A 13473-nucleotide genomic window follows, 5' to 3' on the forward strand; every position below is an offset into this window, starting at 1 on the left:
AGGAGACAGTGTCAGGCACCCAGAAGCAGCTGGGAAGCTCATGGGAGAAGGACTCAGTGCTGGAACAGGAAGACACCTGCCTGTACAGTTTGCTCAAAGGCTCACAAGGGACCACCACATGTGCTAGCAAACGCCACAATGCCCACCCATCCTCCAGCCACACTCACAGAAGTACCTAGGGATTTTAGACTTTCCATTCCTTATTTTGAGTTCAGTAACCTGCAATAAATTAACATCATATAATGTACTTTGCAATATAGAGAAATGAAATTTTTGAATGCAGTTGAAATAAAACCAGTCCTGCTGACTAGTCAAGAATATTAGACAAACTCTGGCCAAGCTGGAGCTAAAGCTATGAACTGGCAGGCTGAAGCCAGCATGAGCACTGATCTGTCATATGGTGTGAAACATGAAAGATAACGGCTGGGTTCCTCCTACCTTTCTCTTAAGAGAAGTACTTGTTTCACTTTTTCTCTATTTGGCTACTGATATTTACCTTCTTTTATTTGTAAGGAAGAGTAGATTAAGCATCCAAGGATTATTTTGGCCAGTATTTTACAGTTTCCTTTATGAAATAAAACTGTTGACCAATTGTTTTATCCGATCTTCCTTGCCTTAAAATTAGTTTACTTGCACCACTGTTATCAACAAGATATCTACTTTTCTTCTCAAAGACAATACATTATTCATTCTATTAAAAAAAAAAAGATAAACCCCTGACTTCATTTAATCAAAGCAAAGAGAAAGCTGAACTATCATGTCAGTTTCTAAGGCATTTACCAGCACTGAGTGGAGGTCCAAAGTGATTTCATATCTTCTGACAAAGATCTCTGTGGAGATCATAGAGGGCAATTATTAAAATCACTTTTATTTTCAGATGTATCTTTACTGCAGTTTATTTGTACAGGCATAGCATTTTATAAAGGATTGGACTGGATTAAATAGCAAGCGAGACTTTTCTCCATTATTTCAAGGGAAAGAGAAAAAACCAGTAGTTGCCTGGAAAAGTTCGGAGAGTGATTTACTGATTTCCTTTCTTACATTCTCAGTCCCACTTGGAAGTTTTCCTCCTCATGTATCTGGACCCCTCACTGTCGATTGCTTCATAGAGGTCCTTTTTATTCTCTGTTGTTGCATGCAAATAACCAAGGTAGGCCACACAGAGGCTAATTGCTATCAGTCCAAACGCCATCACAGGTTTGTTCTGACAAGAAAAAAATGTGGTAAATGTTTTTAGTCAAAACATTTTTCATTAAACTCAAACATTACATTCGCCTATCTCAGCTTAGAAACTGAATGGTAAACTATTGTGACATCTGCAAAAAATCATCACTGCCTTCTTGCAGACTGAATTTTCTGACAGCAACAGGAATTCCCTTTGAAAAAGAAGATTCTTTCTGGAGACAGAACAGCACATTGCCCAGTACTCTCTATTTTGCTGGTTGGAAATGCTGATTGAGTATAAATTAACCAGACAAAACCAATTTCTGAAGGTCTCCACTACAAACTTTTAACAGAATTCATCTGGATATACTACTGGGACAATGCACTCTGGTCCTGCTTGATTACAATCCTCTAAACCACACTTTGTATTCTTATCAAAAAATCTACTTTTATTAAATCTATACTTATTATAAACTCAAAATTTCATTCATTTCTGGGTTCTGCAAATGCAAATAAAACCCAAGTATCATAAACTTAATTATAAAAGCAAGAAAAAGGAAAATCCAAAATATTGAAAAGCTACCAAAAATCAATTCACTTCATACCAAGAAAGTTTGCATTCTATGATTTGTTCCCTTTTAAATATTAAAAACAACTCCTGATGTTCTTATTACTTAATAATAATATTATTTAACCTGTCAAATTACATGGGTAATATACCTCTAAACAGGTCTTTCTGAAAGCAACTTGGCTAGGTACAAAAGAATCAGACAATAAGCATTGTAATGTTCTGCACTCTCCACAGTCAAGAGTGGAAAAAAGTAAAAATATTTTTAGTTACATTTCTGAGTGGTTTGCATAACAAGAGATAGTTATATAATGCCCAGAGAATTGTAATGATCACTTTAAAGCAACTGTATCTCTTCAAGCATATTTAGTTTCTCTCAGAATGACTGTCTTACAGGTTTAATGAAAAGCTCTGGGTTCACAGCTCGGAAAAGCATAGTTGTTTGAACACTCCTCAGTCCTGGTTTTCTCTCTTTGGATGTTTCATTTTCATTTGGAGGTTTGGTGGAAGACATGTTGCTTAATGTTGAATACTTCCTAGAAGTAGAATGAAAAACAGGTGTAATTTCTGTAAAAAAACTGGAAGAGCTGCATTCACTGAATGCAAATTCACACTCATTTTGTCTTACAGCATCAATTTTAGCTAGTGTAAATATTACTGATCACCTCCAGTGTCACCTAACATTCCCAGCTTGCACACACTGATTTTTGATCTTCTTAATTTTGTGCATCCTGACATTAACTTTAGGAGATTCACATCTTCATACAGCAAATCTAAATCTCCTGATAATGGGCTTAGGGTTTTTCACTTGCCTTTGGCTAATGCTTTAGCTACCTGTGGACCAAACAGCATCAGTCTTCAGACCACTGGCTAAAAAGACAATAGTAGGAAAAAATCTTCTACAAAAAACCTTCGACATGACAGGCCAGCCCAAGCACCACTGTAGTGCAGTCACTTTAGCCACCCACCCCAGCAGGCCCAGCATTCAGGTCTAACTTTTGCACTCACTGGGCAAATGCCTTGAGTTCAAAATGAAAGAGGGGAACTTTCAGCTACTTAGCATATGCAAGAAATTCCTTATTCTGAGGCACTGGAACAGGTTGCCCAGAGAAGCTGTGGATGTCCCATCCCTGCAAGCGTTCAAGGCCAGGCTGGATGGGGCTTATGAGCACCCTGGTCTTCTGAAAGGTATCCGTGTCTCTGGCAGGGGCGTTGGAACAAGATGATTTTTAACCCAAAGATGATTTTTTTTCCAACCCAAACCATACTATGACTACCTGAGCAAAGGTGGAAAAACACGCCCTCGGCTACCCCGAGGTTCTGATTACTGAGGGGCAGGGGAGACACGGGTGCTGGGGATCCCCTGGGAAGGGAAGGGCAGCGCAAGGGCAGTCGCACAACCCCATTCCGGTCGGCCAGGGGCTCCTGGCACCGCCACCGGGACGAAGGGGGCAGTTTGGCCCCAGTTTGGAAGAGCCCAGTGGGAACTCCCGGGACACCGGGGATCTCCCCCCACCACCCCGTTCCACCGCCTCACGGACAGCGCGGCGGGGGGGGGGGGGGGGGGACACTACCGCCGCGCGCGCCACCCCGCCACAGCCCCCCCCCGCTACTCACCGCTCCCAGCCAGCTGCACCTCCCCGCGGGGCGGGGCTGCGCCTGCGCGCTGGCGCCCCCTCACGGGCGGAGGGCGGCGGCGCGGGTCCCTTCCCGCCCCTCCTCTCCCCTCACCCGTGTGGCGGCGGGTGGACTGCGTTTTGTTTGTTGGGGGCTGTGGAGCTGTTTGCCTAAGCCATAGAACCATCAAGGCTGGAAGAGACCTTTTAGGTCATCCAGTACAACCCGACACTACCACTGTAACCCATAAGCACTAAATCACCCAGCGCTAGATCCAGATGCCTCTTGAACCCCTGCAGGGATAGTGACTCCACCGCTTCCCAGGGGAATACTTCAACGCCTGACCACCCTAATAGTGAAAAATATTTTTCTAATGTCTAATCTAAACGTCCTCTCTCTCAGTTCAAGGCCGTTCCCTCTAGTCCAGTCACTGCAGACACGGCAGAAGAGACCGGCCCCAAAAACCTTCCAGGGAGTTGTGGAGAGGGATAAAGGCCCCCTCAGGCTCCTCTTCTTGAGAATAAACAACCCCAGCTCCCTCGGCTGTTCCTCATAAGACATGTTTTCTGGACCTTTCAAGAGCCTTCTTGCTGTTTGCTGGCCACACTCCAGCACCTCAATATGCTTTTTAAAGTGAAGGGCACAGAAGACAACGCAGCATTCCAAACTAATAAGTGGGAGATGGGGGAGAGGAGCTGGCTGGATCAGATGGGCCCTTCACTGCTGGGCCCGCTCCTAGCACCTGGCCATGGTCACAGCTAGTCCTGCCTTCATCCTGTCCTCAGCCTCCCTGCAGGTACTGACAGACGCTGTGGAGGCCCCCTTTTAGTTATTGTCTCAAAGCTGAACAGGCCCTGCTCCCTCAGCCTTTCCTTGTGAGAGAGAGATGCTCAAGTCCCTAAATCATCTTTGTTTCCTTCCACTGGACACACTCCAGAATCTCCATATCTCTGTTTGTAAATGAGGAGCCTAGAATGGGTTGATCCCAAGTGCTGGAATGAAGAAGATTCATGTGGAGACAGTATCTGGAGTACAGTCGGTTGAGCAGGAAAATATGCTACGATTTAAGTGTCCAACTTCTGTTGTGTAGATCCAAACCCAAGATGTTGGGTGTCTAGAAACTCCTGGTTACGTAAATGCTGCTGTATGATGATGTTTTGTTTCCTTTTATTTGTAAACAGTAAAATTAATAAAATTGCTTGAAGTCCAGAGGAAACAAAGCCTGGTTGCCTCTGACTGTTTGTGCCTTCCTTTCTACCTTCAATGCCACCGGACGGTTTCAGCCACCTTATAAAGTAGGGGAGAAAATTGAAATTTTGGAAAAAACAATACCTGTAGGGTAGGGAGGGACACAGATCAGTGCTCCCTTAGGTAACTGTCAGGCAGAACCGAGATGTCATGGACAATATTACAGTTTTAGCAGCAGTGAGCTGCTGGATTAGCACATGTAGCTCTGGACTCACCAGCCCTGGCTCACACTCCTCTGTACCTGGAGGGTGAGTGAGAGCACTTGGTGGAGTGTCTGCTTATTGCAGCCAGGGAGGCCGGAGGGAACAAACAGAAGTCTTGGCCAGCAGTGGCTGAACACAAGCTGGGAGTGTGCCCAAGTGGCCAAGAAAACCAGTGGCATCCTGGCTTGGATCAGCAATAGTGTGACCAGCAGGACCAGGGCAGTGATTGTTCCCCTGTGCTGGGCACTGGTGAGCCACACCTTGAGTGCTGGGTCCAGTTCTGGGCCCCCTCACTACAAGAAGGACATTGAGGTGCTGGAGCATGTCCAGAGAAGGACAACAAAGTCACTGAAGGGTTTGGAGCACAAGTCCTGTGAGGAGACGCTGAGGGAGCTGGGGGTTTTCAGCCTGGAGGAGAGGTGGCTCAGAGGGGACCTTATCGTCCTGTACAACTGCCTGAAAGGAGGTTGTAGTGAGGTGAGGGTTGATCACTTCTCCTAAGTAACAACGGACAAGACAAGAGGAAATGGTCTCATGTTGCACCGGGGAAGTTTGGATTTCACTGGGAAAATTTCTCCACTGAAAAGATAGTCTGGCATTGGAACAAGCTGCCCAGGAATGGCTCAAAAGGCGTGTGGATGTGGCAGTTGTGAAAACAGTGACCTAGGTGTACAGTGGGACTTGATAATCTTAGAAATAATTTCCAACCTTAATGATTCTATGATCCTATGAAATGGATAGGTATCCAGACTCACAGAGCTTCCTGTTCCATGTTTTTATTCTGCAGTAGTCAAACTGCCTTTTTATTTTTTTTTAAAGGTGGCAGAGTAATAGCAAATTGCAGGTTAACTTTTCATGTCTAAATCCAGATGGAATATCTAATTTTTTTTTTTTTCATGTTGTGAGCAAATATAATGAGGTGAGAAAAATAATAGGGAAATAAGTTTAGGTGTCAGGAGAGGATTGAGTGGTATGTCTGGGGTTTGTGTCAACAATTAATTCACAACATACCATCTGCTAATCTGGTAGCTATTGTTTTGGTGGCATATGCCACGCAGCTGATTTTGTTTGGAAACTATTGAGTAGAAAATCTGAGTGAAGCTGCTTTTGTTTGTTTTCGTATTTGTCTAATTGAAAGAAGCCAATGCGAGGTTTTTGCAAGAGCTTGGTTTTGGGAAGGTAACCTGGTTTTCTTGAGGGGAAGAGGGATGTTTTACTGTACTATAGGAGTTGTTCTGCATATAGCTCCCAAGCAATTTTTCCCCCACATTTTGGAAGCCAAAAGAATTACATCAACAAGAGAGAAAGCACACTCACTTATTGGCCCATGTACCCCTTCCCAGCAGTTACACCACCCATGCAGATAAAACTTCTGATCCAAAGTCAGCCAGGGACATGACAGTTTTTTTCAGATTTTGGTAGGATGGGTTTGTGCCAGAACACATTTGCAATATATTGGTGGCAAGGATTGTTAGGTTGCTGCTAGGTCTCTAGCACTTCCCATCTTATAAAGGACAGATAGGTCCCAGGCATCACTGACAGAGGAAGGTCCTACACTGTACAGAAAACACCACTGGCTGAAGAGAATATATTCTCCATATGGAGAGCTGCAGGATAAAGCTTTGTGTGTAAAAAGAGAAGGAGAGAGGGATGTAGAAATGGGCTTAGTCTTTGATGTGAATGCTGGTACTTGGCATATATTAAGCATGTGCCAACTAACCAGATTAACTGTGCAGTGATGAAAAGCTTAGACTGCTTACTGTTTCTAGTTTTGCTTTATGTCTGTGGGAAAGTGTTGTATGTTATCTTTAATGTGAATATTATGTTGCTATCATCTGACCCCAAAGGATGTTGAAACATTCAATCCATTAAGTCTCATGAAGTTATTTGGTATGTTTTATAGGAGAGGCTTTATAAAAGTGTAGAATAGTAAACATCTGTGGCATTTCTGAGTCACCCATCCCCTTAATATCTGAGTATCTCTCCTGAAAAGAAATCACACAAAACCCCCTTCCTTTTCTAAACCTGAGCCTATTACTGAGATTTATTTTCCTTTCAACTAAATTCCTTTGGGATTCTGCATTCAGCATTGTGCTTTGTGCCTCAGCCATTCACAACCTAACAGCAATTTCTGCTTTTCTTGAGGCTCACATGCCCTTATCATTTGAGCTGCAGAAGAGCCTGTGCAGAGAGCAGAGCGCAGCCGGCGCTGTGCCCCGCAGCCATGGTTAGCATGCGACAGCGGGGCGGGGAGCAGCGCCGTGCCTCCTGCCCCGGCTGACTGACCTCACAGCTCCTGCTTGTTTCAACTGCTGCACAGGAACAGAGCTTCACATTGTCTTCAGAATAAAGATAGGGTGCCTCAAGGTACTGATAAGCTTATCCTTGTTTCAGAGACACGGTTACAGAGCTGTTGTGGGCTGAAAAAATTCTTTTTGCAACTACACTGGAACTTCAGCACTGGTATGACTTGTAGTGAGAGGGGCAACTACCATCACATGTTTGTTAGAGTTTTGATATATGAACATGAAATTAACTTTTAAAAATTATTTTTAAATGTTTTAGGCACCATGAGTTTCACAATATTTTAATTGGAGTTAACAACTGGAACTTTTTTTTTGTTTTGTGCTGAACAAATCTGGGGGAGAAGGGAAAGCAAAAATTAGTAATTAGAAGTACTTTTTCCCTCCTTGCTCAAAGCTAATGATGAGAGTAATCGTTGTTGCACTGAGGCATGTGAAGCAGTATGGCTATATTAAGGACATAAATGCATGAGAAACAAACAGACCAGCTAGACAGGGGTGGCATTGAGGGTATTGAGGGTTTTCTGTGTGGTTGTTGCTCTGCTCGTGTCAGTCTCAAGAGTCCTTATGCTGATTTTCAGCAGCTTTTGCTGCTTTGTGTTGTTTCCATTGAAAGAAAGCTGTTTTCAGACAGCAGCATACACTGTTTGGGACCCTACCACTTACAATCCCAAACAGTTTTAAGGCAATATGCTTTTTAAAACCAAGAATCTTCTGTGTTTCATAACATTATTTGTATGTCTTCCATAACACTTGTTAGCCAGCCCTGTCTCTGTGAGACAAAACAAATCACTCGGCCGTGCTTTCCAGCAAAGATTAAAGCAATTGTTATTTTTCAAACATTGATCAAGCTTATAAATCTTTTTCAACTGAATTCAGTATGGAAGGAAAAAGGCCCTTTGTTTAGTTCTACTTTCATTTTTGAGTAGGTAAATTGGCTCTGACTAGGAACAGAATATCAAAACTCAAAGCATCCCCTCTAGAAAGAAAAAGGTGGTTTCTACTACAAAAGAAGAGCAGAGACACATATGCAGCACTGAATTTTCTCACTACAACAATGTACAGCCAGATACCTTACATGGGGTTTAAAGACAAATTTGAGCTAAGACTGCATCTCCAAAAAGGAAGGGCAAGGGGAGACCTCTTTTCACTTGTAATTGCTCTGGACTTCTTTGCATGCAATGTCATAATTGCTCAGCTTTGCAGTATGCCAATTTTGCTCCCTGGTCCATTGCCAGAAAAGAAAAAAAAATAAAGTTTATTTTTCAGTCTAATGTAAGCAGGGCAATGCAGTTAGAAGGCAGTTGGAAGCGGAGGTACAGACCAGGACTAACCTCTGCCTCTGACACCAGGACTCCCAATCAGTTTAAGCTGTGAGAACTTAAAATCCTTTGTCATGTAGGCACCCTTTCTAATCTCAGGCAGGGAATACAGCTCCTAAGAAGACTACAGAGGGTAGAAATTTCACAGTTTCAACAGAACAAACTTGGTTGTAAGGGAATCTGACTCAGTATTCTGGAACTCTTCAGATTTTCTACACCTTACAGTTGTCTTTCAATATATAAATACCACCACACAGAATAATAGAATTGTTAAGGTTAGAAAATACCTCCAGATCATTGATCCTGAGAGGAGCTCAGCTGGTTAGAGCATGGTGCTGATAACACTGAAGTTGTGGCTTCAATCCCTGTATGGGCCATTTACTTAAGAGCTGGACTTGATGATCCTTGTGGTCCCTTCTGGTTTCTGTGATCTGTGAATCCAATGTCTGACTGAACACTGCCATGCTGTTATAAATGAGAAGCTTGACTAGGCCAATATTCAAGCAGCAATCAATTTATTAATTAATATGGTAAAGTATGAGCAATACAGCGCTGGGTACAGTAGGGGAAGTTTTTTCTCCCCATAGTTGAGGCTTACAGGTTTTTATAGGGGTACCCATAAGTTTCTCAGCAGTTTCTATTCCCAATTTTTACTCATCAGCAGTTTCTATTCCCAAGTTTTAGGTCACAATTCTATACACTATTGTGATTTAGTTTCTCTCAGGATGTATCCCAGAAAGGAGTACCCCCAGATGGTGGGGTCCAGTTTCTGAAAGAAGGAAGAAGTATCCCATCTGGTGGGGTCCAGTTCTCCAGATGTGGGTCCACCTTTTGATTGCAAGGATTATAAATCTCATAACAGTGATGTCCAGCTTCCCTTGGTCGAAACTATTAATCCTTGAGTTGATGTTCATCTTCCTTTCTCAAGCTGCTTTTCACTGTTTTTTTAAGGCGTGAGATAAGCATGTTTCCTTTTTATATATTCTAAAGCTGTAGTTTCAAAGATCCTTACTACAAGCAATATTCTAAAATTATACTTCAAAAGGTTATTATTGCAAAACTCTTTAAGGGTTAACTACAGAAAGTTCCTATCAAAAAGCAACATCCTTAACTCTTTAATTCAAGTGCTCCTAAATCAACTTAAGACTTAAAAAGGTTAATTGCAAACAAAAGATAGGTTCAAAGGCCTTCTTCCATGCTTTACTTTTCTCAGTTATTATTAGAATTCATCTTTATAACTGTCCCATGGTCGGTTTCCACACATATTACAATCACAAATACACACGTTTCCTGTGTGTACCTGACATGAAACACAGCTTTGTATTTCACAATGCCAATTAAACCATAGCACTATGAGCCTTGTCCAGTCATTTCTTAAACGCCTCCAGGGATGGAAGTGTTGATTGTCGAACCTTATAAAATTGGCTTCAGCCCATTGATCCAGCTTGTCCAGATCCCTCTGCAGATCCTTCCTGCCCTCAAGTAGAGGGCCTCAACACTCCCACACAACTTAGTGTCATCCACAGCCTTTCTGAGGGTGCATTCTATTCCCCTGTTCAAATCATTAATGAAGATGTTGAACAGGGCTGGCTCGATACTGATCCCTGTGGGACACCATTAGTGACTGGATGCCAAATGGATGCAGCGCTGTTCACCACCATTCTCTGAACCTGGCCACTCAGCCAGTTTTAAACCTGGAGAGGAGTGTGCCTGTCCAAGCCATGGGCTGCCAGCTTTTCCAGGAGAATGCCCTGGGAAATGGTTTCAAAGGCTTTGCTGAAGGTCAGGTTACAGCCTTTCCCTCATCCACTGGGTGGGTCAGCTGGTCATAAAAGGAGATGAGGTTGGTCAGGTAGGACCTGTCTTCCCTACCTCCAGGCTAGCTGGGTCTGATCTCCTGGTTGTCCTGTACGTGCTGCATGATGGCACTCGAGATGTTCCATACCCTTCTCCAGCACTGAGATCAAGCTGACTGGCCTGTAGTTTCCTGGATCCCCCTTCCAACCCTTCTTGTCGATGAGTCACACTTGCCAACCTCCATCCCACTGAGATCTCCCTAGTTAGCCAGGGATCATGATAAATGGTGGAGAGGGGCTTGGCAAGCTCTTCAGCTCCCTCGCTACCCTCAGATGAATTCCATCTGGTCCCACAGACTTGTGAGGGTCCAAATGGCTCAGCAGTCCACCAGCTACTTCCTCTTGGAGTGCAGGGAGTCTGCTCTGCTCCCTGTTCCTGACTACTGGCTCAGGGGACTGGTTACCCTGAGGATCACTGGTCTTCCTGTTGAAGACTGAAGCAAAGAAGGCATCAAGTACTACAGTCTTCTCCTCATCTTTGGTTACAGTGTTCCCCTCTGCAGCCAGTAAGAGATGGATATTTTCCTTGGCCCTTTTTATGTTGTTAATGTATTTATAAAACCACTTCTTATTATCTTTCACAGCAGTGGCCAAATCAAGTTCTAGCTGAGCTTTTGCCTTTCTTATTTTCACTCTTCATAACCTAATGACATCCTTGTGCACTTCCTGAGTTGCCTGCTCCTTCTTCCAAAGGTCATAAACTCTTTTTTTCCCGAGTTTCAGTAAAAGTTCCCTATTCAGTCAGGTGGTTTTCTTCCACCCCAGCTCATCTTCCAGCACATGGCAATGGCCTGCTCCTGGACCTCTGAGATTTCCTTTTTAAAAGTATGTCCAACCTTCCTGGATCCCTTTGTTTTTAAGGGCTGTTTCCCACTCTGTGAGCCATTGTCCTGAGCAGACCAAAGTCCATGCTCTGGAAGTCCAAGGTAGAGGCTTTGGTGATCCCCCTTTCTTACTTCACCAAGGATCAGACATTATTATTTTGTGGTTGCTGTGCCCAGGATAGCCACTGACCACCACACCTCCCACCTGCCCTTCTCTGTCAGCAAGCAGCAGGTCTAGTGGAGGAGCACTGCCCTGGCAAGCTCCCTTACCAGCTGTGTCAGGGAGCTACCTTCCACACACTCCAGGAGCTTCCTAGACTGCCTGCTCTCCACTGTGATGAGCTGCCAGCAGATATCTGGGAAGTTTTGCATTATCTGCAGTCCAGCTCCAAGCTCTGGCACCTTTAGTCACCCTCTGAAGGCATCAGCTTGTCTGGGGACAGTCCCAAGGTGCAGGTTCAGGCACATGTGTAGGCTATGTGATAGTTTCCTCTCTGTAAAACTACCAAACATTCACATGTAATTCCCAGATAAAAGCCACAGTAAGTTTGAGCTAATTAAATTATACTATGAATAAATTAGAGTGTGAACAATTCATTTAAGAGGCAAGGAGTTCGGTCTTTCTGCATATTTTGTAATGTTACTCCACAGAACAGCCACATCCCAGGTGAAATTGGCCACCAAAGCCCTGATATGAGATGCATAAGGCAGGGCATAAACACTTATTCCATTGCTTAGTTATTGAGAGTAACATTCTAGGCTTCCTGGTGGGGAATGGTTCAGCTGTGTAGGCCAATGTGGGTACTGATTACATGTACAGTAAACAAAACACATTTCAATAAAAAAACTCAGGCTTCACTTGCTTGGGAAAACCACGTTGAATGGTTTTTTTTTGCTTGGGAAAACCACATTGAATTTCAACGTATGTTGAAATTCTCAGAGAAAGGCTTTTCTGAGCATTTGTGTAATGTATTGTTGGGAGACGTGTGCCTAAAAGAATATGTGTGTTTTGTGGACAGCTGACTTGCCCAGGAGAACACAAAATGCAAATCTGATGTAAAATGTCAAAGAGCAAACCGTGTGAGTTAAGGCTCACAGCATACATGTCTTCAGGCTGTGCTACTGTGAAAACACAGAGTGCAGCATCTGAGCTGATGGCCAATGAGTGCTCAAAAGCGATGCAGATAAATCCTACAACTTCAAATAAATGCCAGTTTCCTCATATCTTTCTGATGATACAAGCTGCTTTATGGTTCTGGTTTGAGCTGTGTGCCAGCAGAGGTGATCAGGTTGCACTCATTTAGTTTGTATTACCTAGGAGATAAACAGTTCTCATTTTCCAGGCATAAAATAGTAACTCCCTTTCTCAGAAATGAGCTGTTGATTGTTAATTCCACTAGAAAGCTGGGATCCATCTGTAATCATTCACTGGGGCACAGGTAAGTTAGATTTTCTTGTTATAAAATTCAGTTTCACTGAATGAGAAGTTGATTTTCTAATATTAAATAGGATTGATAGTAGCCTCGTGCAAGTGTCCCATCAGCCAACATAAACCATGGATGGAATCTGTTTTTTGTTGCACTATTGCAGTACTTCATAATATTACAGAGTTAAAATCTCTGTGATGTGGCCAGTGACAATTTATTGTCCAAGTGGAAATCTTTTGACTTTGTCAATTCTTTTTATTATTTTACAAGTGTGACAATAGTAACAGTAGGCTGAATGGAGCAAGAATATTTATTAATGTTGAAGGTCATTTGCTGTGGAGGGAGATTTTTGTTTACATCAGGAGAGCATGGTAGTGGTGGGTTATCGTTTGGCATGAAGGTGATGAGAAATGAAGTCATAGTCATGTAGGTGAGATAGGAATATCATGGCTTTAAAAAATTAAGTAATTTTAGCTATTTCTGAGCTTAATTTTTTAAAAATACATCATTTACCAAGTAACAAAGAAAACAGTGAACTGTTTCTGCCCTCTCAAAACCCATTCATTGCTGCAGAGAAGAGACCACAGCAATTAGCAAAGCATTACACTCAGCAGCTGCTGGTTTTTTAAGTGATGTTTGTGGTTTCCCTAAATACAAAACAAGATGGGATTTTGACCTAGTTTAGAAATTGCATTTTCAGGAAAGTGAATGTTTGACAACTAAGATCCTGAAGCACAGGGAAAAAAAGGAGTTTTACCCCAAGCCACTGCAGAAACCCATGTGAGTCAGATGTAAAAGCCAAATCAACCATCTCCAGTATTGTGCTAAATGACCAGCTGAGCTGTCTTCCATCTAGTGTTTCCTTTTCCTTCCTGTAGCTGGTTGACAAATAAGTATCTAGGCTAATGTCTTTACATTCCACATGTCTATTTTAAGCCCTA

At 43.0% G+C, this 13473-nt stretch overlaps 1 protein-coding gene across 2 annotated transcripts; it reads right to left on the bottom strand.

Annotated features, from left to right (window-relative positions):
• Window positions 1–848: 848 nt before the first annotated feature.
• SMIM8 (small integral membrane protein 8) lies at window positions 849–3407 on the bottom strand. 2 transcript variants are annotated; one of them, XM_066547349.1, is made up of 3 exons: window positions 3350–3407; window positions 2127–2268; window positions 849–1204 (listed from the first exon to the last, which is right to left on the bottom strand). In XM_066547349.1, exons 2-3 carry the CDS (start codon window positions 2244–2246, stop codon window positions 1046–1048), a joined length of 279 nt encoding a protein of 92 aa, XP_066403446.1. In that variant the 5' UTR covers window positions 2247–2268; window positions 3350–3407; the 3' UTR covers window positions 849–1045. The 2 variants fall into 2 exon arrangements, with proteins under 2 accessions (XP_066403446.1, XP_066403447.1); XM_066547350.1 differs by lacking the exon at window positions 3350–3407 and adding an exon at window positions 2741–3215.
• Window positions 3408–13473: the final 10066 nt, after the last annotated feature.

This window comes from Molothrus aeneus, chromosome 3 (assembly GCF_037042795.1).
Source record: "Molothrus aeneus isolate 106 chromosome 3, BPBGC_Maene_1.0, whole genome shotgun sequence".
Taxonomy (NCBI): Eukaryota; Metazoa; Chordata; class Aves; order Passeriformes; family Icteridae; genus Molothrus; species Molothrus aeneus.